A 23,999-nucleotide genomic window follows, 5' to 3' on the forward strand; every position below is an offset into this window, starting at 1 on the left:
CAAGCACAGAATTAAGAAATATAAGGTAAAGTTTATTGTGAAATGTGAATATCCATTGAGACACCTGTGACACTGTAAGACTAGAAATCCAGATTAGTTTGCTTATTTGTAGACAGTCTTGAACTTTAAAACCCGCATGAGAGTTAAGGTCACTGGAGCAGTTGGAGAAAAATGTTATATCATGAACAGGGAAACATTTAGGTAAGCAAAAAGCAGTAAAAGGATAGAAGAGACTTGTAAATAAAAGAGATTATGGAAAGTAACAATGCTACCTAAAAGTCATTTAAGTTAAGTGAATTCTACAAAGAAAGCAAGAAAAGCTGAAAATGTTGAACTAAAGGTAAAAGCTTTGGTTTTTGCATGATCAAAAAGCTGCACACAATTCTAATAAGATTCAATAACAAATGTTTCATGACAAAAATGATGAAATACAAAACTGTCCAATGAGTGAAAGCTTTGAAAAAGACAGCAGAATCTAGAAGGACGAGAAAATCAGAAGAAACAAGAAAAACTGAAGATGATACACTGAACAAAAATATAAACGCACCACTTTTGTTTTTGCTCCCAGTTTTCATGAGCTGAACTCAAAGATCTAAAACTTTTCTGTGTACACACAAGGTTTATTTCTCTCAAATATTGTTCACAAATCTGTCTAAATTTGTGTTAGTGAACACTTCTTCTTTGCTGAGATAATCCATCCACCTCACAGTGTGGCATATCAAGATGCTGATTAGACAGCATGATTTTTGCACAGGTGTGCCTTAGGCTGGCCACAATCAAAGGCCACTCCAGAATGTGCAGTTTTATCACACAGCACAATACCACAGATGTCACAAGTTTTGAGGGAATATGCAATTAGCATGCTGACTTCAGGAATCTCCACCAGAGCTTTTGCCTGTGAACTGAATGTTCATTTCTCTGCCATAAGCCATCTCCAAAGCTGTTTCAGAGAATTCATGAAGACTGTGTGAGGAAAATGGTGGTCACACCAAATACTGACTGGTTTTCTGACCCCCCTGGACCACCCAATACAGTAAAACTGCACATTTTAGAGTGGCCTTTTATTGTGGCCAGCCTAAGTCACACCTGTGCAATAATCCTGCTGTCTAATCAGCATCTTGATATGCCACACCTGTGAGGTGGATGGATTATCTCAGCAAAGGACAAAGGAGAAGTGCTCACTAACACAGATTTAGACAAATTTATGAACAATATTTGAGAGAAATAGGCCTTTTGTGTACATAGAAAAAGTTTAGATCTTTGAGTTCAGCTCATGAAAAATGGGAGCAAAAACAAAAGTGGTGCGTTTATATTTTTGTTCAGTGTAAATAGCATAAACTGAGCAGAATAAAGAATAATGTATCATGCAACAGAGTGATAATGATTAGTCTGAAAAAAAGTAAAAAAAAAAAAAAAAAGACAATGAAAATGAAAGTTAGACTATGTAAAACTACAGAAGAGTGTGAAGTAAGTTAATTAAACCAGAAGTAAAGAGAATACACAGAAATAGAAAGACAGACTAGGTTTAAGTAAAATCTATTTTGTGATGCAGAGTAAGAAGAGAGGAACGAGAGTATATTAAGCAAAAAAAGCAACTGAAACTACTAACAGCACCATCATCAGTGTATTATCATATACATTATGCACATGTTGAGGTCTGTTTAGCAGTAGAGTTGTAAAGAAACAGAAGGCAGCCAAGGAAAAAAAAAGAAGAAATGAGGAATAGAGTGTCAAAAAACATGAGAATCAATAAAGGACAGAAAAAGAGAAGAGGGAAAACAGTTTTATTTAGAAGTAAACATCACACAGCAGTAAAGAGTGCAACAGAAATGAAGAAAAGATCAACAATAAATAATAAAGAAGAGAAGTCAGGAGTGAGGAAGGAGAAAAAATACAGGAAAAAATGAGAGCAAAGAGCAAAAGAAGGCGACATTAGATAAAGAATAGAGTAACAGAATGTTTACATTATTTGTGTTTCTGACTGTGGATGAAAAGGTAAGCACTGGTGTCATAGAAACAGAATATGAAGCTATGTTAGTTATTTTTAGGATTTATGGACTGAGATGAAAGAAAATAGAAATGGAAATAAAGCTTTACCAAACAATACAAATAAAGACAACTACACAGGAAGTCTGATGGAAGCAGTATGAACAGCTGAAATGTATGAGAGGTAGATTGTTAGAAAGGCTAAAAAAAAAAATAAAATCCAACTACATCCAGACAAACTTCAGTTCTGTTCATCTGATTCAATTGATGGGATAAGGAGTCGTAATGGTACCAGTGTCACAGCTGTCTCTCAGATCACTGGAGGACTGAACAATACTGTCTGATGTCACACACACACACACAAACACACACACACACACACACACAGAACCTCACACTCAAACAGTAAATACCTGGCATCAAAAATAAGTCATTTAGCATTGCACAAATGTTCATTTTTGTACAGTCTGACCCGTGAAACTTGAAAAAAAAAATCCAAATCTTTAATATTCTCACAGTATTTTGCACCATTTTCTCCTCTGCTCTGATAGCTACCAATATTAAATCTCAGAAAAAACAAAATCACTTACAGGTCTTAAGCGACAGTCTATACATTACAAAACATCCCCCTCCGTGTGTTAAATATTCTTCAGTAGTCAGTGACGGGTCCTACAGTATTTACAACTTCAGTCTGTTTAGTCTCTCGAGGAGAGCTCACGATGCAGACAGGAGGGAACCCCATGTCCACACCAAGTTTCCAAAGCTTAAGGGTCTCATAACCTGTCCTGCAGCGTCTGTTTCATCAGTTGTCGTCCCAGAGTTCAACAGAAACATCTTCTCCCCATGTGAGGCCTCTCAGTACGGGGTGAAGCGGTTGTATCCTCCTCTGTACAAACTGGCCTGTTGACAGAGGCGGCGTGCCAGGTGTGATCAGTGTCTGCTGCACATGTAACCAAATACAGTAGCTTTCACCATGTTTCCACTCCACTCACCATTGTGCCAACTCCATATGTCGTTGTTGGTCCAACGGAGTGGTGATAGGGGTCTGCAGCTGTGGCGTAAACCCTTCCATATCTGGTGAAGACAGATGTAAGTTTCACGATGACAGAAAAGCCATGAACACAATTTTAAATAAGCAGAGGTCATGAGAACACATTCCACTAATTTAGCACTGAGTTATACTGTCTGTGGTAACACATAGTCATGTCGCTGAGGTCTGTTCCACAATAGACACACTAATGAAATGAAACTGAAATGTTTGTCTTACTGTACAGATTAAATATTTAGAAATGTACTGGTGTCAGCTCAAGAGAGACATACGGCATCACAAACATGAGTCACCACATTTGGAGATTTGACATTTTCACTGCACAGAAATCTGTTATCTGCAATCTGAAAGCTAACTAAAGTTATCAGACAAATGTAATAGAATAATATTTATTCAATATTTATGTACAATATTTGCCCCAGAGATGAAGTGGAGTAGAATTATAAAGATGTATAACATGAAATTAAAGTACATGTACCTCAAATTTGGGGAATATGTGGTCAAGCATTTCAGACAGAAATAGGATGTTGTGTATGTTTCAGTACAGTGCACATATGTCCTGCATATATCTTATTAGAAATAAGGACACACCCCCATTACAACCCTGTAAAAACAACAAAGCTAAAGGCTGTATAAGACTACAAAAGCAGCAATCTTATAGTCTGAGTTGCTGCAGATTAAATGACACTACAGTATAACATTATTTATATATATATATATATATATATATAATATATATATATATATATATATATATATATATATATATATATATATATATATATACACACACACATATATATATATATATACACACATATATATATGAACTTAACACATAAAGACCCAAACATCCACTGGTGACCAAAAGCATCTACTGATCTAAAGTGTTTAATACCTGTTGATCCATTAATCCTATCAATACATGTAAATAATTGGTGTTAAATGCAGTTTGTCATCTTTTCATGGCCATCAGATATGACCCATTTGGACGTTCAGAGGCTCCATAGTTACTGTGGAAACACCGTCATCTTCTACAACATTGATTCACCAGTACAACCCATGGAGTTTGATTAATGACAGTGGATGGGGACACTTGGTTTATGTTAAGTTACTGATATCTTTGCTGAAAAAATCATTTTTTCTTCAGTTTTCCCAGTTTGTAATATAATATTTGTTGAATTTACTCTGAGTTTTCATGAACATCTATTTCAAATGTAATAAATTAAATATAGGAAAATACATTATTTACAGCGAAAAATGCAAAATATTGAGTATAATATTATCATCAATGGTGATAAATCACTTAAAAAAGGTTAAATAGAGAGAAATATTCATTTGGAAACTGACACAAAAGTACCACTGAGTCTTTATGGGTTAAAATGGTAAAACACCATTTCACCGCATGAATACTTTCATGCTTTAAGTGCTAATACTTATCAACTTTTACTGATCCAACCTTCTTGAATGCGAAACTTTTACTTACAATGGAGTATTTGTGGATGTGAATGCATGTTTTATCGTTAGTTTATGTTTGCATTGTGCATGCTATGTCTGCCTACCCATCACTGTAGGTTGCTGTGGCAGCAGATGCTGACTGGGCCACTCTGTAAGCTGCAGGATAACCACCCTGCACAGAAAAGACATCACATTAAATGATTACCGCAACAACAATATTTTTAATTAAGGTAAATGGGAAACCTGTTAGTGGTGTACAGCTTACATAAACCTCTGCTCCATACAGCCCATCCTGATAGACCACCCTGAAAAAAAACAGACAAGACAACAAGACAAACATTGAAACGCTGTCACTGGTGTTGAACATGCACTGGGAGCTGGACATAGTCCTACCCAGGGTAGGCAGGCACAGCAGCAGGTGTAGCAGCAGCAGCAGCAGCAGCAGAACGGATGGTGTTGTAGACGGCTCGGCCTCGACCTCGCAGCGCTGAGCCCCGATAGGCCAGGGTGGGGGTTGCTACAGGATACGGGAAGCTCGCAACTAAAGAGATAAATAATAGTTATTATTATTATAATTATTGTTGTTGTTGTTGATATTATTCTTGTATCATGACGCTCTGGAAACATTAAATCCCGAGACTCCAATGCCAATATATAGTTGAATGAATGGAGTTAACTGTCATATCTGATGCTGTTCTGATCCATTACTCATGGATCTCTCTCTCTCTGCTATTGTAAATAGACTTACATATACACTTCATATTCTATTATAGTTTATTCTTTATACTACCTATTTATTCTTATTCTTATCACCAAAATTGCATGTCTTTTTTTAATTACAAGGTGGGAAATGATATCTCAATTCTCTGTATGTCCTGTGCATCATGTGACCTGACAAAATAAAAATCTTTGCATCTTGAATCTTTGATCAGTAAACTGTCCATTGTACCTACCTGTATAGAGCTCAGGGGCATACATTGCACCCATGACAGGGTTAATCTTCCAGCCTGAAGCTACAAAAACAAAAAAAGTTTTTCTTTCACTGTCAAAAAACTTCCCAGAATCCTCAGCTCTTAAAAATGTAACATACAGTACATGAAATGATAAAATATGTCTTACTTGAAATCTCTCCGTTCACCAGGGGCGTCTGAGGCTTCTTGGTAACAACTCTTGCAGTAGCATTATTAACCTAGGGCGACAGAAGAGCACAAGTGGCAGAATAAAGGATAAATATGTGGACAATGAATAAGAAATGCACAAATGGTAGGAAGGCCTCATTTACCTCAATCTTCCTCCCTTCTACAATTGTCCCGTTGAGTTTTTCTCGTGCTCGGTCCGCCTCAGTTGCACTCTCAAAGTAACAAACCCAAAGCCCTGCACAATTACATGGTCATGATTACTTTTCTGTGAATTAACATTTTTGTTCAATCTCTTTTTGCTCTGATGCAATACTCACCTTAGATCCTCTCTCATTGAAGATAATTTCCACATCAAGAATCTTCCCAAATTGCTGAAATAATATTTCGTCAGTATAAGATGATAATTGTATAAATGTACCATGACGCTGAATCAAGAAGGGAGAAAATCATACCCCAAACATCTGACGGAGGTCAGGGTCTCTGAAGCGGAACGGGATGTTGGAGACATGGAGGCGTTTGGGTTGAGTCTTGCCTGAGCCTTCCTCCTCACTTCCACTGCCTGCTCCACCCCCTGATGACACCGACACATTCAGAGACTGGGGGTCAGAGGTCACAGGAGCCAAGACATCCTCCTGACAGTGAAAAAGTATGAAACAGGAGGAGGAGGAGAAAGACAGGAGGCAAGCGTGTGAAGGGAAGAATGGACAAGAACATGGACATGAAAAACAAACAAAAACAGAGAGATGGAAAACAAGAAGAATATGGATGAGATGAAATGAGATGAGATGAGAGTAGAAGTGAAGAAAAACAGGAAAGGGCATCAGTAGAAAAGCAGGAAAAAAAATTTGAGAAAATCATAAAGTCAATTCAAAGTCAAATCAGCAACATTTTTCAGAGATTCTCTGATTCTGTTGCATAAGCATCACATGGCATTAAGCAAAAAACAAACAAAAAATTCATGAGGTCAGGTGATCCAAACCAAGGTCAAAGAGCATTCAGCAACCAGTGATCCCTCTCAGGCAAATGTGAGGAGGCGTGAAAGGGCTCCATTTTAGTGAGGCGTCTTTGAATACATGCCTGTAGAAGAGTATGAAGGCTAATGCAAAATTCACTAAGTATATGATACACAGATTAAATAGGTCTACACTATGCTTGCTCCTAGTGTGATAAAAAGAGTTAAAGTTTTATGGTCCCCATCTGGAAAAGTTTGCTTCAGTTGCCTTATAGAAAGTTGTTGGGTATTGTTAACTGTCAAATACAGCTTAAAGGTTCACATATAGCTGGGCTAAATGCATCAAACTCAGTTTTTCAAACATTTTTATGTTAGTTCATGAAACGTTTTCTCTCTGTTAGTTCAGTTATCCTAAATACTTTGTATAATGGGAAATTTCACCACATTAGTTTGTAGGTAGTAGGATTTGCTATCCCGAATATCCACATAACTCTATTCTCCTCCTTCATGATGCCCTCAGTTTTCTGTTTTGTACTCCACCAACCTTCAACGTAATGCTTCACAGTTATGGTGATGATCTTCCCTGTAACGTAGCCTCAGGTACAATATTCCACTAAATGGATCCCAATAATCTGAAGTTTCTAAGTCATCACATTTATTTTCAGATGATTTCAGGCTGTTTGAAGCTACAATCAACTTTGTAAACCTTAGGTCCTTTTTAGACCAGATAAAACACACAATTAGATATAACTTACCAACCAAAGTGAATGTACTACATTTTTAAAAACTGCATAATTGTAAGAAATTTAGTTTGAATGCATTCAGCCAAGTTGTGTGTAAACCCAAACCTCAAATGTAAATATTAAAATACATATAAAACTGTGTTGATATTTAAAATTGCCCCATGCAGAACAATTCAAGGACTAATGTGCCAAAACCAAAACATTCACTATCCCACAATGCACCACGATGCTAGTGTGTGCACATGGATGTGCATGTATGTGTTGGTAAACCAGCATCATCAACCATCGCAAAAAAAAGGTTAAATTCTTTTTAAGACAAATTATTAAGTCCAAACAATAAATGAAAATGAAAGATCTTTAAGAAAGGCAAAAAAGTTCAGTGAGCTTCAGCAGTGAGGGAGAGAAAAGTGCAAGGGAGCAGGGTGAATGGAAGAAAAAAATATAAAGCAGAGAAAAATAACTACTGATATTTGAAAAAGAGAGATGTGAAGACTGGAATTATTAGCATTCTAGTACTAAGAGGCAGACAAAAGGCCTCAGTGCAGCAGTGAAGACTTAAATTAAACCAAATAAACAAGGCAAAGAAGGTGCGCAAAAAGCTTGGAGAGGAAGAGGGTGTGGGGGGAGGCAAGGGGGGCAGAGATCAGAACTGAACGTTCCACAAGGGTCAGTCTGGGGTCACGGTGCTGCTTTTCTGCCAAGGGTTAAAGGTCATTTGTCAAGGGACATCATTATAAGTTGGTGATTGACAGAGGGGCTGTGGGGAGACACATTCACACAGGGGTGCTTTTACAAACAAACAAACAAACAAACACACGCAGCCACTGTATTACACTACACTGGCCATGGCTGATGACAGTAGACTACAAAGTCACACCATCACATCCGCCCACACACCACAGACAGGACTGGACAGGGAGACAGGAGACAGGGTTGAGGTGGGTGGTGGTGGTGTCATGTCACGATGCAGAATTGTGTTCTGGACCTGTGCGATATTTCAGGGGAGGAAAAGGGGGTCATCCGGTCAGCCTTCCCCTTTGACCCCCCCCTCCATGGCGACGTCTCAACTTTCCCCGAAAATCAGCAGGGACCCATGTATGTCAGGGGCTCTAGTAATAAAATATATAGATGGGGCCACAAAACACCATTTATGAGAGGAGATAGAAAAATGTGCTGCAGCAGCAGGGCACAGATCACACTGTGCACCACTGTCTTTGGTTTTCATGCCTCAATGACACTTACTGTACGTTACAGTTTACTCCATTTTATAAAGTCATTATGTCTGAAGCAGGGTCTAAAACATTCTGTTGTTTTAAAGTGGAAAAATTTTTCAGTACAGTAATAATAACTAAGTATGTTTCCAGGTCAATTAATTCAATTCTTTTACACAAATGAGGATTTCACTGGAAAAGGAAAGGGTGGCATAGTGTGCACTGCACTAGAATGAAGAAAAATGCAACATTTTACACAAAATATTTGAAAAAGGTTTATTTCTACTGGAAACATTTACTGTGCTGGCAAATGTTTTCAACTGTATAAAAAATGTTAAAAGGAAACTGCAGACAAATATCACAGATTTAGTTGATTTTTTGCATTGCAGGTAAAAACAACATATTTTGTATCTCTTAATTAAATACATGTATGCATTAAATACTTGTTTTAAATTTTGTATAAATACATTTCAATCCCTGTTAGTGTTTCTTTTCACAGGCTAACAATAATACCTTTAACACTGCATCAGCTTTTCCTCTTACAGGACACAAACTTCATTGTAAAAACATTATACAGCTATCATTTCGAAAGATGATCTGTTTTATTACCAGCTAAATAAGACACAGGGGAGAAGGAAAGTGGGGATTCGTTTCAACAACAAATCCCCTCTCAGCTGTCCCCAACTTGTGTCAGCAACATTCCCGTACATGGACATAACCATGGAGGTGGAGCTCTAAATATAGAAGGAAATTCTATCTGGACGTGTTCCTCTGATAGGAGATGTAGATGAGCTACCTGTAGTCACATTAACTCCCTGAACTAATACAGATCATATTTATTGGTATATGAGGATCTTGTCATGATTTAGATTCCATTGGGGTCCTTACCGTGTTACTGGATGCCAGGGTCTCAGCCCCGTCGTGCTGAGGGCCCTGATAGACTCTGAGCTGGGGATGCTCAGGGTACTCTGAACTGGCATGTGCAGAGCTAAAGTCAAGAGGGGGCAGTCTGCCCGCAGATGTTGGTGGACCTTGACCTGGTGGGGGGTAGGAGGGAGGCGGGGCATAGACCTGCGACAGGGTGGGGTCACCACTGCCGGGGCCGGCCTCCTGAGTGGGGCCTCCCTAAAAAACAGAGAGGGGAAGAGAGATCAACCATTGATACCCAACATGATATCAGATGTCTGTGGTGTAAACATACTAAGCATCAAATGTTGTATCAGTTTCAGTCCAGTTGGCTTGTACGAGCCCTTTTACAAATACACAATGACACACAAGTCACATTAAGATGACAACAGAAACAGTGTGTGTCCAGTACAAATACTTCATCTAAAAGAATATTTCTCTCACATGTAAACTTCATTAGAATTCATTTGTCATTTATCAAGAAAAAATTCCAAAAATGTGTCCTACTTGCCACTGTTGAAAGAAGGAAGTTGAATATATGGCCTTTGCCCTCTGGCGTTAAAGTAAGTGAAGAAAAAACACTTGAAAAATAATCAACTCCACCCTCAAACCTGAGAAAATCTGCCAGATTTTACCTCCTTCACTTTGGGAAACACTTAAGTTATAAAATGTAGGAGACTACGTACATTTGATGTAAATACCAAGTAACACAAGTCAACAATCACTCAATAGAAAAGTTTGTTTAAGTGAATCATCCATTTTAAAGTACAAAGCATTGTCTTACCCCTTCACTGCATTCCTCAATCCCTAAAGCATTGTCCCACAACTGCCGCATTTTAATGCCCGCTGACCACCCGCCCACTGCACCATAAGTTCAACTCATCCACCAATCACATCTGGTGACTGCCACAGCAAAAGGGACCAGTGGGGTGGGGAGGGGGTGGATGGGAGGGGGGGGGGGGGGTTTACACACCAGCTGTGGTCATCTGTAACTGTCAGTCACCTTGTTCACACCCCCCCCCCCCCAGCCTTCACTTCACACACACAACAGACAGAGCTGTACCTCTACATTGAGGTATTTATGATTGTAAATGCTGCTTTGGAGAGTACAGAATGTCACTCTCAAGGTTAACTCTATGAATACAACACCCAAGAGAGTCCGACGTCCGTTTCCTCTGCATGTACGTTTCTAAATGAACTGCAATTACTGACATTGATACTCTAACAACTGTTTTTCCTTAAGCTCTTAAAATACAGCTGTGACATGCTTGTAAATGTTTCAGGAATCATAAAAGAACATTCACATTCTAATTCAGACAATATTTAATAACAAAAGAATAGCAATATCCAGAACAAATACTCTGACTGTATAAAGTGGGATCTTGCTTTATAATTGTTCATTAATGTCACACTCTTATCACCATGATTTTGTAATGAAAATGTTACCCTCAAAGGAGTATCAACACAAGATGAGGGTTAGAGACTGATAAACTTATCATGTGTGTTGGCTTCCAAACAAAATGCCACACGTTTGTCAGCCAGCTTTATAATTTAGAGGGATTTATTGTAATTAAATGTCCGTGCTCTGTCATTTCATAACGTCTCGTATGTCTACTGATTAGCTGTTATTCTTAGGAGGTGAGGAAAACTACAGTTTAGAGAAACAAAAGTGCAGAATATTTTCAGAAGGGCAGCCAAAGAAAAAGTGTTGATGTTCAGACAGTTTTTTTTTAGATCTTCTAGAAAACACAGTATGAGGACAGATTTCCTGCTTTTGCGTGATGCTTCAGTCTGTTACTTTGCACTCTATTTTTACAAATGCTTGTACCAGCACTGGATCACTTTTATCTCATGCAACTAGTGATGTCAGACTGTCTCACCCTGGATAACAGACACAGGAATGCAGATAACATGCCCTGTTAGATATCACTGTCAGATTTCTTTTCTTGTGTAGTATTTTCAGACTGTATGTACCGTCTACTGGGCCTGATTCAGTATCACACTGTCAGCAACCTCACAGACACCGTGCCCCTCTATCCTCCTTGCGGTCCTTTTTTTGATTCCCATTTGTTCCCTCTGTCTTTCCTCTCACTCCTCAGCTGTCAATTGGTGGTCAGAGGTCAACGGCTCAGAGCCAGGTGCCTGTTGGGATAGCAGCTGCCACAGGATTTTCACCAGGACGACAGTGACTGCAGATGTGGCCTTTTACTGCCGGCCAAGATACTAACGGTAAAAACATGCACCTCATTAAGTGAAACCGAATATTCCCTTTTCCATTCTCTAAACCTGAATTGCACATTCAGTCTCTTTAAACCATTGTGAAAAGTTTTTTTAGATAGTTTATAATGAAGAGAGACAGGAAGGACTGGAGAGAGATGGAGACTGACATGTGACAAACGTCCTTGACCCAAATTAATCACCAGATGCTGCTGTTTGTCATCATAACAACCACTAATAACAACACAAAATCTTGGACCACATATATTTTTTAAAATATTTTGTATAATTTCAGTATAACTTCGACATAACCCTTCATGAGTTTCTTCATAAACTATTAACTGTTTCCAGAATCTTTTTTAACATCAGATGCACTCAGTTTATGTTACTTATGTAAAATGGGTCATTATTGACATTCATTTAAATACAGCTTATTTCGTTATTTGATTTATAAAGCAGGCATGTCATGTATCTTTTGCTACATTATTTCCTCAAATTATCACATACAATAACCTTAATAATTATACAACTCGCATTTATGACAAATGTTGATTGTTTACTGCTTTGTCACAGTGGTGTTGCAAGATAAAGTTGTACACTTCTGTTGTAATTTAAGGGTAATACCTCCTTAAGCAAAGACATTTATTAAAGAAACAAAGTTTTTGTTCTGAATATTTTCACATTTAATAAAAATTATTTGATCTTTTATCAAGGGACAAACTAATAGGGCTATTGTCTCAATCAAGTTATTCTTTTTTTTTTTTTTTACAAGAACAGTCACATATATCTTTACTTAGCCTTTTATGCTAATTTATTACACTGTTGTGACATTATCTGTGACTGATGGCTAAATGCTCACCCTTTAGACGTAAAGTAGTCTAAACAAAAATGCACAACACAAAGGTTCCACACCTATTTTAGGTCCACTTGACAACAGAAAACAAGATAGGTGACAGAATCTCTTGTTGTTTATCTGCTCAGGAGAGTTGGGCTAAAAATACAGCTGGTGTGAAGCACAGAGACAAGGTAGAGAGATACCAGACACACTGTGGCATTAATGGTATGTCAGGGACACTTGTACAGGCAACTTATATCACCAGACCTATGGACTAAAGATATCCCATAATGTGTCCTTACTATTAAGTAAATATATTTCACAGTGTCCCTCACCAAGTTCCCATCAGGCCTCTTTAATTGATCATTCTACTCTTTCTATTCGCTGGTAAGGAATGCAACATTACACCAAATAGGATGACATGTGACACATAAACTAAAGGGGGATTTCTTCTACTTAATTTTATCTTTGTTTTGCTGGATACAATGAGTTTAACATCTCTGTTGCCATCACAAATCATTTCACTGATATTATTATATCACTTGGCTAATACTGACACATCCACTCTCTTGTTATTGTGGACCATCTTGTATTAACACTCAAAGTTCATGGCTTCCTGGCAGACATTTTTGTGTGAGTCGGTGAGGACTTTGTATTTCACACAACGAATAAAGGTGAGTTTACCTGAACTATGCTGGGGTAGCATGTGGTTGTCTGTGGATAGACAGGCAGTCCATAAGGCTGGAGGATCACAGTGGGTGAGGAGAGCATAGCCCAAAAACCACGTAGAATGAGACAGGGAACAGTGGAAGATGGGAGGAAAAGGAGGAGTGCAGGGGAAAAGGAAGGGCCAATAAGCACACAAGAAAGTAAGCAGGCTGTCTGGTACAAAAAAGAAGAATCCAAATGGAAAAAGAAAAATGATCCAATAGGGTGAGAGAAGAAAGATTAAGACTCTGATAAAGTTGTAGATGACTCAGGCAAAACTAGATGAAAGTCCACCGTGTCCTGCCTGGGAAAGACAGGATTTAGAGCAGTGAAAGAGGAAGCAAGCAGGCTTCTGTGTGTCCATCAGTTGATCAGCCTGACAGACAGAAACACATGCTCAGGGTCCCATTTCAGAGTTATATAAATAGTCACCCGTGTCCTTCTCTCTGAGTATACCACCTTACCACCCTCACTCTAATTCACTTTGTCCTGCAAGTTTACTTTATACTCGCTACTATTACTTTTAACATCCCATTCAACAGGGATTAAGTGAGGATGTCAACATCACAATAGCTCAATGGACCATTTATATATCTTGTGTGCTCTGCCACCATACAGACTATTTTATTATTTATTGAGGTATTTGAATGGGTAAATAAAATACAAATTTAATGTGATTATTTTAAAATGTAAAATTAAGCCTAAAACATACCGTACATTTGAAGGTAGTACTTTGATTGTTATCAGTTGCAATTCCAACTCAGCCAATAGAGTGTGACAAGACTAACAATCGACATCCATTCAGAAGGAGAGAAGCATCATGGGAAATGTAGTGTAGGAGATACCAATATAAGCAAGCGCAACGTCATCATACTTCCTCTTTACTGCGCGAGCCTGAGCGAGACAGGTATGTACTCGATCGTCATGTTGATTCCAATTCTTAAATCGACACTTGCGAGCTATAAAGTGCCCAAAACGTCATATACAGTGAAGGAAATCTCATTCTGAAAAGCGAGCGTGTCTTAAAATGTTCACTGTCGTTCAGAAGGCTAGTTGACTGTTGAAGGGAAAGGCTAACTATGCTAAGCTAACACGCCAAACAACGTGGTGCGGGGCAGGCGCGGCCTAGTAGTATGGCTAATGGTGCTTTTAAGTTTTTCTGAAGTTACAGAAATAATTTATTTACATGTGTTGCAATTCAAGATGCATATTTGTTGTAGGGAGTAAATGTCTTAAAGACCTGCACCACCATAGTCTGCTGAAAAGCAAGCGTTTCCACAGTACGGTTAGCCTAATCATGTTGCGAGTAATGACCCGGCATTTGTTATTTAAAATATTGCTTTAGACTAAATTAGTTAGCCAATTGAATTATTTGCAGAAGATGCTAAAATATATTGGAGTAAAGACTAAATGTATCAGTGTACATTTATTCATATGTCAAAACTTTACTATTTGTCTGGAAATAGTATTAAAATTGATTGACATGTATTTATCTGAATTGTACAATAGTGCAATTCTCTCACCTAAGTTTGTTGAGATGCAGTAATGCCATAGGGTGGGTATTAAAGTAACATAATGGGAAATAAATAAATTTATACATATTCATTTGATAGTACTTAAAATCTGTTCTACATTTTCCAAGACTGCACCTTATACAACTTTTGAGTGAGAATTTACTTTTAAAGATTAAAGTTGAATTTTAACACCTGAAATGACTGTCCATGTGTAAGTTTAATCTTGTCTGCTTTTGGATATTGCAGGCACTTCTAAGCAACCATGCCCGTTGCCAGGAGTAATAATTGTCGCAAGACTTATGTCACCCCCCGCCGCCCCTTTGAGAAGTCACGACTTGACCAGGAGTTAAAACTCATTGGTAAGCTGTGACATTTGTTGTAGGTTGAAATGCGTTTGGTCACCCTCTGTAACATCCTGGGCTGACAAGTGTTCTCTTTCAAGGCGAGTATGGACTGAGGAACAAGCGTGAGGTGTGGAGGGTCAAGTTCACCTTGGCCAAGATCCGCAAAGCTGCCAGAGAGCTGCTTACTCTGGATGAGAAGGACCCCAAGCGTCTGTTTGAAGGTACATATCCAGTCTCTAGCTTTAGTCTGTTTATTGGCCGATGATTTAAATTTTAATTGTCAGACTCTTCTATGGTGTCACGAATTCCTCGTCAATGAGGCCAGTCTGGCCTATTTGTGTAGCAGACCAAGCATGTTTTAAGTTGAGTAATTATCGTGTGGTTTCCCAGGTAATGCTTTGCTCAGGCGTCTGGTGAGAATTGGTGTGCTTGACGAGGGCAAGATGAAGCTCGATTACATCCTGGGTCTGAAGGTTGAGGATTTCTTGGAGAGGAGGTTGCAGACACAGGTCTTCAAGCTTGGACTTGCCAAGAGTATCCACCATGCTCGTGTTCTCATTCGCCAGAGACACATCCGGTAAGCAAACACTCCTCTTAAAACAAACATCAAATCTTGAAAGACTGGAAGTCTTGAGACTCATGCAACCGTCTTAATGCTTCCTCTTCCATCAGAGGACCACCAACTTGTAACACAACGCGCTGAGATCAGTTTAAAATATCATCAAGGTCAATTCGGTATCAAAACCGTATACCTTGTCAGTAGACATTGCCCAGAGCCAATCTTGCCACTGAGGGCTTGGACTGTGCCACTGGTGTTGTGGCTGTCTGAGGTAAGGTATGGGGGATTGCACCTCGGGCAATTTTGTATACACTACACTATTTAGTGTAACGTGTATACGCTATATTGTTTAGAGTGAAGTGTGTACTGAATACTCAGGCTGATGATTTAAGCTATATGTTCAGATTTTCTGTGGTGTCACGAATTCCTCGTCAATGAAGCCTGCAGTAAATGTCAGTAGTAGTGCACTAGCATGACTAATCATCAAATGCATCACCAGTGTAGTAAAGATGGGATGTGCAGTGATGTTGTTCCCTGTATCAAAAATGGGAACATATTTTAAAGATAAATGATCTGTCTTGGCTACATTGGTACATGTGAACACAATTTGTGTTTTTTGTCAAGTCTCATTTTTATTTATTTTTTTCTTCTGCAGTGTGCGTAAGCAGGTGGTGAACATCCCCTCCTTCGTGGTTCGTCTGGACAGTCAGAAGCACATTGACTTCTCTCTGAGGTCACCATATGGTGGTGGACGCCCAGGCCGCGTCAAGAGAAAGAACGCCAAGAAGGGCCAGGGTGGAGCTGGAGGAGCTGATGATGAGGAGGAAGATTAAGAAGGACATTATCCAAGGAGTGTGTTAACGCTGCTTGTTTATGTTACCATTTGAATAAAATGGTTGTTCTGACCAAATAACGGAGTTGTGCCTTTCTTCAGAATGTTTCACTGCTGTAGGAACAGTTTGGAATTTAAGACACAACTGAAATGTGATGAAACTTGATGCACTACAGGCAAATATAATGATACTCTATGAATGGTGAAATACACAGGTCATGTATTACCTAGAATTGGCAGAGTGCTATGCATGGAAAACTAACTTGTTGCCACTACTATTAATGGACTGAAGCAAATATATGAATTCAGCTTTTAATTTATTACTTACTTTCACAAAGGTAGGGTACAGCAAAGTTAAGTTGTAATTTTAGTGGTGGCAGCAACTCCAGATTATTATACTAGGACCATACTGTATGGTTCGGACATTTACAGAAGATGAGTAATGAATGCAGTGGTAGGAGCTACCAGGCAAGAAGTAAACATTTATGGATGTGGAGGAGGGCAAGCAGGTACTCTGTGTGCAAGAGGATGCAGGGGATAGTCGGATGGAATCAGCAAATCAGTGGCACCCCCTAAAAGGAGTATCAGAGTTGTAGTTGACTATTTCAAATGGTTACTTTTCTGTCATTGATTAAATGCAGTTTGTTACACTATGCTACAGGCAAATGGTGTTTGGAAAAACTGAGGTCCCTATGTAACAGTTCACCCCTTGTAATCTGAAGTGATGGTACCGTCCACCTGTAGCGTTCTGTCGTCATCACGTCGGAAGTAAAGTACATGTTTAGTGTTAAAGTAGCTATGTGTGCTTAGCAGTAGGTGGGGTTCCAGCCTCCGTGAGAGACTGGAGTAATTACATCGTAGTGACTTAAAACATTATAAATGTAAGTACTCTAAAGCTTCACACCGCCAATGAGCAAATTAATCTCAGTCACTATGCTGATGAATGTTTAGAAGGGACTTACGCTAATGCTAGCATAGCTTGTTTAGTCTCACTAATTCTTACAGTAAAGCGAGATACTCTACACAGTTTGTAATGTTTCAGTCAAATGTGTAAACCATTTGTCATAATCCTCTGCAAGGCTACGTTAATGGTCGTTATAGCATTTAAACCAGAAAATAGCTTACATGTAGATGCCAGTCTACGAATGTAAGTGCAGTTTCAGGTTCCGTTTTGTTTTGTTTTGTTTTTTTTCGTTTTTCTTACATAAGTCTGTTTCTTAGAAAATTGTCTAAGATTATCCTGGTGGTAATGTAATTAGTATATAATTTAAGGTATGTGAGGTGTTGCAATAACGTTACAATTTAATGTTGAGTACTATACACCGGAAAATCCCTTAATATTTTCTCTGAACAGTGTTGTGAAAACAGTGCTATGTTGTGAAATGCACCGTCCATATTTGACACTCTTGGTTCCTCTGAATTAGCCATGTCCCAATTTATTACAAATTTCTAGACAACCTGAAGTAATAGTGGAGCCCTTTCAGTGACTAACAAAGGTTGTAAATGTTTTTAAAATGAGCAGATCATTTCCCCCACAAAACTCAATCCCGCACCTTTGAGTTAGTGTTATTTATTTATTTGTTTATTTTTGTAAAACACTTACCTTAGTGGCATAGCTTATCAACAGCATCACACTATCAGTAACTGTTACCTCTAACTTTTTCGTACTGATCTTGCACAAACAAGACAATATTGCATTAGCCATGTTTTCCACTGTGGCGTTAACCACTTACTCCTGTAATGTTTTTCTGACACTGGTGATGATTTGTTTTTGCAGCACAGAGATGTCTGATGAGTTGGTGTACTTAGGAGTACTTGCTGCCTCCATCCCTATTGGATTTCTTTTCCGTTACCTCAGTGAGTATTATATCAGTTATCAATATCAAGACTCAAATAGATACATCATAACATAATACAAATATTACTTGAGGCCCTGTGATGAACTGGCGACTCGTCCAGGATGTACCCCGCCTTCGCCCATAGGTAGCTGGGATAGGCTCCAGCACCCCCCGCAACCGTAGAGAGGATGAAGCGAGTTCAGGAGATGAATGAATGAATCAATGAAATACTACTTGAATAAATGGGCCACGTATTTTGCCGTGGGTCATTGCATCTTATTGAATGTTTTTTTTTTAATCTGTCTGTGTGAAACAAGCTCTCTTTATTTGTTAGTATGTAAATTGGAGGTGAAATCCTACACTCTGATGCTGTTTCTTTTTTCCCATCAGAGTGTTTTTATGCAAATGTGTTATCATTTCTAGTAAGAAACTGGACCTGCTCTTTGATGAAATGGAAATCTTCTTAGTGGATTCTACTTCATAGCCTCTTGTCTCTTAAGGATTAGTGATATTTAATCTGGTGTTTGGGGGAGGTCATGGATGACATTGAAAGGATGCCTTGCTAATCTTTCTTTGTACAGAGTTTGAGACCCTTAACCTCATCCAATATGTTGGTATACTTTGCAGCTACTGTCATCTGCAGTATTAGGATTTTTAACTGTTGTACAGTTTGTGTGTGAGACATCTTTATTGCAGGCTGTTTGGAAAACATCTCATGCCATGTCTACATAAAGACCTTTTGTTTGCATGTGTGGATGCACCTGTCCTGGTTAACGCATCAGTAGTTGTATTCAAAGCCAGTTTCCAGAGCAGAAATGGCAAGTGCTCATTTGAATTTAACAGTATCCTGCAACAACATCCCAACTCCCTTACCTAAAACCAGCATTTATTTTCTTCATTGAAAATCCCATGAATAGCAGGTTTACACACAGCCTTTCACAAAAATGAATTACGTTAGCCTTTAAAGTAATAATTATCTAATTTAAAAGGCAATACTGTACAAATGTGTAATCTGATGCATTTCCATTCTAACTCTGTTATTGTACATTTGTACAGGTCCTCCTGTGAAGCAGGGTGCAGCTCTACTCCTAGGCCTCTTTATTGCAATCACCCACCTGTCACATCCATACACTCCACTCTCTTATCACAGTGATTGGAACATGGATTATTATAAAGAGCAGCTGGCGGTGAGAGAAAATATCCATGCTATTAATGTTCAGCCTATATAACCTTACCATAACTCCTCTGTAGCTATGTATTAAAATAAAACCCGTTAATTGTATTTTTCTGTGATCACAAGGCATGCGCCAGCATTGAGCCTCAGCTGGACCTTTGTCTACCTCCTCTTCTTCCGGCTAGTCACCTGGTTGGTTTTCCGCCTCCGACCCCTTTTGCCAATGCCATCCAACTGATTCTGACACTGAAGGTACAGCTTCACAGTATTGTTACACAGTGGAGAAATCAGTGTGGTCTATTAAAGCAGCATATATGACAGCAACATATTTACACTTTGTGATTGCACTCTCTTTTTTTTTTAACTGTTTGGGTTAGATGGTCAGTCTAGCCAATGAGGTGCACAGTTTCCACACAGAGAGAAGAGGGAAGTGAGCTCTTTGCAAAGTCGCCTGTCATTGGTGGCCTTTCTCAGGAGCCAACTCTCTACGATATTCTGTCCTATAGCTACTGTTATGTGGGTATAATGACGGTAAGTGTGTGACATTGTCTGAACTTATATGTGGTGTCTAATATATCATGTCCGTGTCAGTATAGACGTTTGAGTGATCTTTAAATGGTAAACATCGTTTTGTGTGTGTGTAAGATGTTATTATTCATGTACATGTTGTTTGATCTTCATTTGCATTTGCATCAATTTTAACTGTGTTCTCTCTTTGTCTCACTCTCCGCTACTTGTCCAATATTGTGTGAGTCCATATTGTTTTAAGTATTATTTCAAATTCTAGTTTTCATACAACACTCCTCCCTTTTTCTTTTCTTATTCCTCTTTCCTATCCATCAACACCTTCTTTATTTGAACCACACTGTACCTCTGTTGTTCCCTTTTTTCTTCGTTTTGTCTTGCATTATCCTAAATCTCATTTTTGTCTGTCACTGCCCTCTCAAACAACTTTTGTCCCATTGTCTTATCCCTCCTTTTTCCCAAAGGCCCATTCTTTCGCTTCCAAACATATGTTGACTGGTTGCAGCAGCCCAGCCCCCAGACTCTGCCCGGTCGGGTTCCATGCCTGCAGCGCTTGAAACTGGTTCCTGTCTACGGTGCTCTGTTCCTCACCGTTAACTATGTCTTTCCTTTGGCCTACGTTCGCACAGAGGAGTTCCTGGATCAAAACTTTTTCTTCAGGTAGGGTAACAATAAAGAGGTGCAAGCTACAATATTAGCAAATTTAGGAATTGGATTGTCTTAAATCAAGTTAGATAGAATAGGTAATAGATAAATATTTCTAAATATTTGTTATATTGTGCTATAGATTTGGTCACATGCAGTCCGTCTGTACTAGTTTTTGTCAGAAATCTCTCCACACCTTAAGAAGATAAATAATGATGCATCATGTAACTTTGTCCTCTTTTTCTCTGTCAGGTTTTTCTACATGATTGTGGTGTTCTTTGTCTTTCGGATGCGTTTCTACGCAGCATGGTGTGGAGCCGAGGCTGGTTGTATCAGTGCAGGTCTCGGCTGCTATCCAGAAAAAGCATTATCTAAACCTGGAGGCGGACCCACTGTCAACTACAAGTAAGAGTATTTTATCTGTGGAAATAAAATGTAAAATTCATATTGTAAGTTTGGTTAACACCACACTTTATGTTATTTTTTCCCTCTGACAAGCCCTGGTCCTGCTGAAGAGAGCTATGACTTCAAAACCATACAGAACATTGACTGCTACAACACTGACTTCTGTGTCAAAGTGCGGCATGGCATGCGTTACTGGAACATGACGGTGCAGTGGTGGCTGCATCACTACATCTACCCCAACGCCCCCTTCAAAGCTTACACACTGAGGTAAGGCTTTGGAAAATCTGTGTCCCAGTGGCTCAACTTTATATTGTACAGGCATAGTGTCCAGTTTGAGACTCTTTTTCTTTCCTAAAACACCTCTAAGTGCCAGTATCTCTAGCTTTACATATATTGAAACATTTTACATGATTTTATAGCCTTGGCGGAGGTCTGCGCTCTCTTTTCTAGAAAAGCACTCGGAGAGCGCAGACCTCCGCCAAGGCAGATCAGTGGGCCCCCATGGGGGCAAAGTGGGGGTTCCTTTGCAAGTCATTCTAGTACATAATACTGGAAAATGGTCTTCGACACCCCATTTCCCTTGACCTACAGCCATGAGATTTTTACGGTGGGTTTTACTGTAGAAAGTAGATTGGTTCATAAACATATGTTTATGGAACTTGTACATAAATGTTGATAAATGAACCACTTTTGGCCATTTTGAAGCCTAATGCAAATGCCAAGAGAAAAAGGCTAGCACTATGCTTTAAACAAAATACACTACGGTTGGATAATGTTGACATCACCACCTCCAACTTGTAATTTGCTCCAAATTCTTTAAAGAAAAAAGTCCTTCATACTGTGGCCTGATTTAAGCGACAAAGAAATAAATGCTTATATTTTTACATAATTATTTGTTGTCTCAAAATAAAAAATATTAGACCTGAAATGATCAAATCTGTTGCTATTTATTTTCTGCAGAGAACATTTAGCAGTTATTTGATGTTGAATTACAGTCATCATATGTCATGTTTTGCACAAACACTCTTCATCCTTTTTCACCTTAAAGGAATGATAATACAGGATTGAATGTCTGACTCCTGCCTCTCTTGATTCTCAGAGCCGGCTGGACAATGTTCATCAGTGCCTACTGGCATGGTCTACATGCAGGTTACTACCTCTCCTTCCTTACTATCCCACTGTGCATCGCAGCAGAGTCTGCCATGGAGGCCTCTGTCAGAGCTAAACTGGGCCCTGGTGGACAGAACATCTTTGACTGGATCCACTGGTTCCTGAAGATGAGAGCCTACGATTACATGTGCATGGGTTTCGTGCTGCTCAAGGCCTCTGACACCATCAACTACTGGACGTCCATCTACTTTACCATGCACATCATCGCCATTTGCTGTATAATAGTAGGAAGGGTCCTGAAGGGAGGGAAAAGGGATGGGAGGAGGGTAGACAAGAGGAACGAAGTGAGGGAGAGAACAAGGACAAGCAGAAGAAAAAACTGGAGCAAAAATGGACTGAACAGAAAGGATGAGGTGGATTTTATTTGGACGTTTTAAGACTGCAGTTTCCAACACCGATTGTATTACTTGTATTCCAAGCGACACACATCACACAGATCTGCTAATCTTCCTCAAGCCTCTCTTATTAGAATTGGACGAACAAAAGTTGGGAGGCAGTGTGGTTTTTTTTTTTTTTTTTGTAAAGCCTGCTAAAACACATTTCCCCACATATACAACATGTATAAGTTCTGTCAGGCACTGATGGAGGAGTGTCTAAGATCAGTGAATGCTTCATTTGTAATGGAGTAACAGATACAGTGTGAATAGTCTCATTACTACCCACGAAACTGTAAAAAATGTGTTACTTTATTTTTAGAAACCACTTTTCAATGTTTCGAAATTGTCTCACTGGTCAAAAATGGGCTTTTTTGCCCAGATGCCACCTCACAAACAGGTTTTAAGATACACAAACCAAGGTCCAGATTACATTTACACCTAAGGATTTAACTACTAAAGTGGGGATGTCAGACGGGTACCTTATGACTTTGGTTTCACCAGCAAATGGTGAGCATCAGCTGTGTTCTAATGGAACATGTTTTGCTCCAAGTCTTTTTTTTTTTTTTGTCTTTAGCTGATGTGTTTCTTGTAACTGTGAGCAATTCAGATCATATCAGGAACATACGCTGACGTCTCTACAGCTGTAATCTATCTGTGAAAGAGTGATAATCACTGTCTATTCACTGCCACAATATCTGTACTGCCATCATAGACCATTCAGGGTTGGGACCAAACATTTGATACAGAATGTTGCATATCATAACTATAAGCTGCCAGTTGTCATGAGTAACAGCACAGCCAACTCTCATCCAAAATGAACAAAGTGATGTGCAATGCAACACACTGCTTTGTAAAATATTGTATTATTTACAATGTAATGTTTACTAAGTGTAAAACATACACTTTGGTTGTGTTTAATTGGAGCTTAATCTTAAATTAGTAAATAGAACATCTTGATTCACTTGTGTTGATAACATCACATTATTTACAAAGCTCTAACCGCAACAAACTGTGAACAGTCTCAGAAAACATGGCAAACATTGTTTCAGTCACTTCTGCCTGCACTGTTGCGTGTCTTCATATGAGTATGGCTATGTGCAGACCTGAAGGGTACGTGTCTGGGATGAATTAGTTTTACACCCTTGTCATATATGTTTTACTGATTGATTTTATGCATTCCTGTTAATCCTTTCCTGTTCGGTTTATAAAACTCAACCCTAAAAACAAAGTTCCCTTTCTTACTATTCAATGATGATTGTGAATTATAGTTTTTTGGTCATTAAACACTGACTGTGCTTGTCTTAACTGTTTTAACTTGTTCCATTATTTGGTTGGTTCTTGTTTTTGGTTACACACAGTAGAGTAAATGTAACACTCCTGTTTTAACATGTTACATGTCAAATACATCACAGC

The 23,999-nt window shown here is 38.9% G+C and overlaps 3 protein-coding genes across 3 annotated transcripts; 2 read left to right on the plus strand and 1 right to left on the minus strand.

Annotated features, from left to right (window-relative positions):
* Positions 1 to 1,770: 1,770 nt before the first annotated feature.
* Positions 1,771 to 13,528, minus strand: rbfox1l (RNA binding fox-1 homolog 1, like). Its single transcript, XM_030157058.1, is given in 13 exon segments — positions 1,771 to 2,886; positions 2,979 to 3,060; positions 4,597 to 4,664; positions 4,758 to 4,797; positions 4,886 to 5,033; positions 5,446 to 5,505; positions 5,612 to 5,681; positions 5,775 to 5,851; positions 5,854 to 5,866; positions 5,949 to 6,002; positions 6,084 to 6,263; positions 9,426 to 9,662; positions 13,180 to 13,528. Coding segments are annotated over 13 exon segments (1,161 nt in total). The 5' UTR covers positions 13,267 to 13,528; the 3' UTR covers positions 1,771 to 2,841.
* Positions 13,529 to 14,058: 530 nt separating this feature from the next.
* Positions 14,059 to 16,530, plus strand: rps9 (ribosomal protein S9). The gene is made up of 5 exons (XM_030157576.1): positions 14,059 to 14,110; positions 14,964 to 15,076; positions 15,160 to 15,282; positions 15,452 to 15,638; positions 16,276 to 16,530. The coding sequence occupies exons 2-5, from the start codon at positions 14,980 to 14,982 to the stop codon at positions 16,451 to 16,453; spliced, it is 585 nt and encodes a 194-aa protein (XP_030013436.1). The 5' UTR covers positions 14,059 to 14,110; positions 14,964 to 14,979; the 3' UTR covers positions 16,454 to 16,530.
* Positions 16,531 to 17,202: 672 nt separating this feature from the next.
* On the plus strand, positions 17,203 to 23,887 carry mboat7 (membrane bound O-acyltransferase domain containing 7). The gene is given in 13 exon segments (XM_030157575.1): positions 17,203 to 17,333; positions 18,230 to 18,309; positions 19,347 to 19,402; positions 19,404 to 19,477; positions 19,591 to 19,655; positions 19,658 to 19,716; positions 19,842 to 19,888; positions 19,890 to 19,995; positions 20,495 to 20,649; positions 20,887 to 21,039; positions 21,133 to 21,306; positions 22,139 to 22,475; positions 22,478 to 23,887. Coding segments are annotated over 12 exon segments (1,383 nt in total). The 5' UTR covers positions 17,203 to 17,333; positions 18,230 to 18,236; the 3' UTR covers positions 22,562 to 23,887.
* Positions 23,888 to 23,999: the final 112 nt, after the last annotated feature.

The sequence above is a fragment of the Sphaeramia orbicularis genome, chromosome 16, assembly GCF_902148855.1.
Source record: "Sphaeramia orbicularis chromosome 16, fSphaOr1.1, whole genome shotgun sequence".
NCBI lineage: Eukaryota > Metazoa > Chordata > Actinopteri > Kurtiformes > Apogonidae > Sphaeramia > Sphaeramia orbicularis.

What these genes read in the sequence shown, in the direction of transcription:
- rps9 (XM_030157576.1), top strand. Translation starts at nt 14,980, where the DNA reads ATGCCCGTTGCCAGGAGTAATAATTGTCGCAAGACTTATGTCACCCCC. An exon ending in CCAGGAGTTAAAACTCATTG is followed by an intron (nt 15,077 to 15,159) that starts GTAAGCTGTGAC and finishes TTCTCTTTCAAG; the next exon opens with GCGAGTATGGACTGAGGAAC. An exon ending in ATTCGCCAGAGACACATCCG is followed by an intron (nt 15,639 to 16,275) that starts GTAAGCAAACAC and finishes TTTCTTCTGCAG; the next exon opens with TGTGCGTAAGCAGGTGGTGA.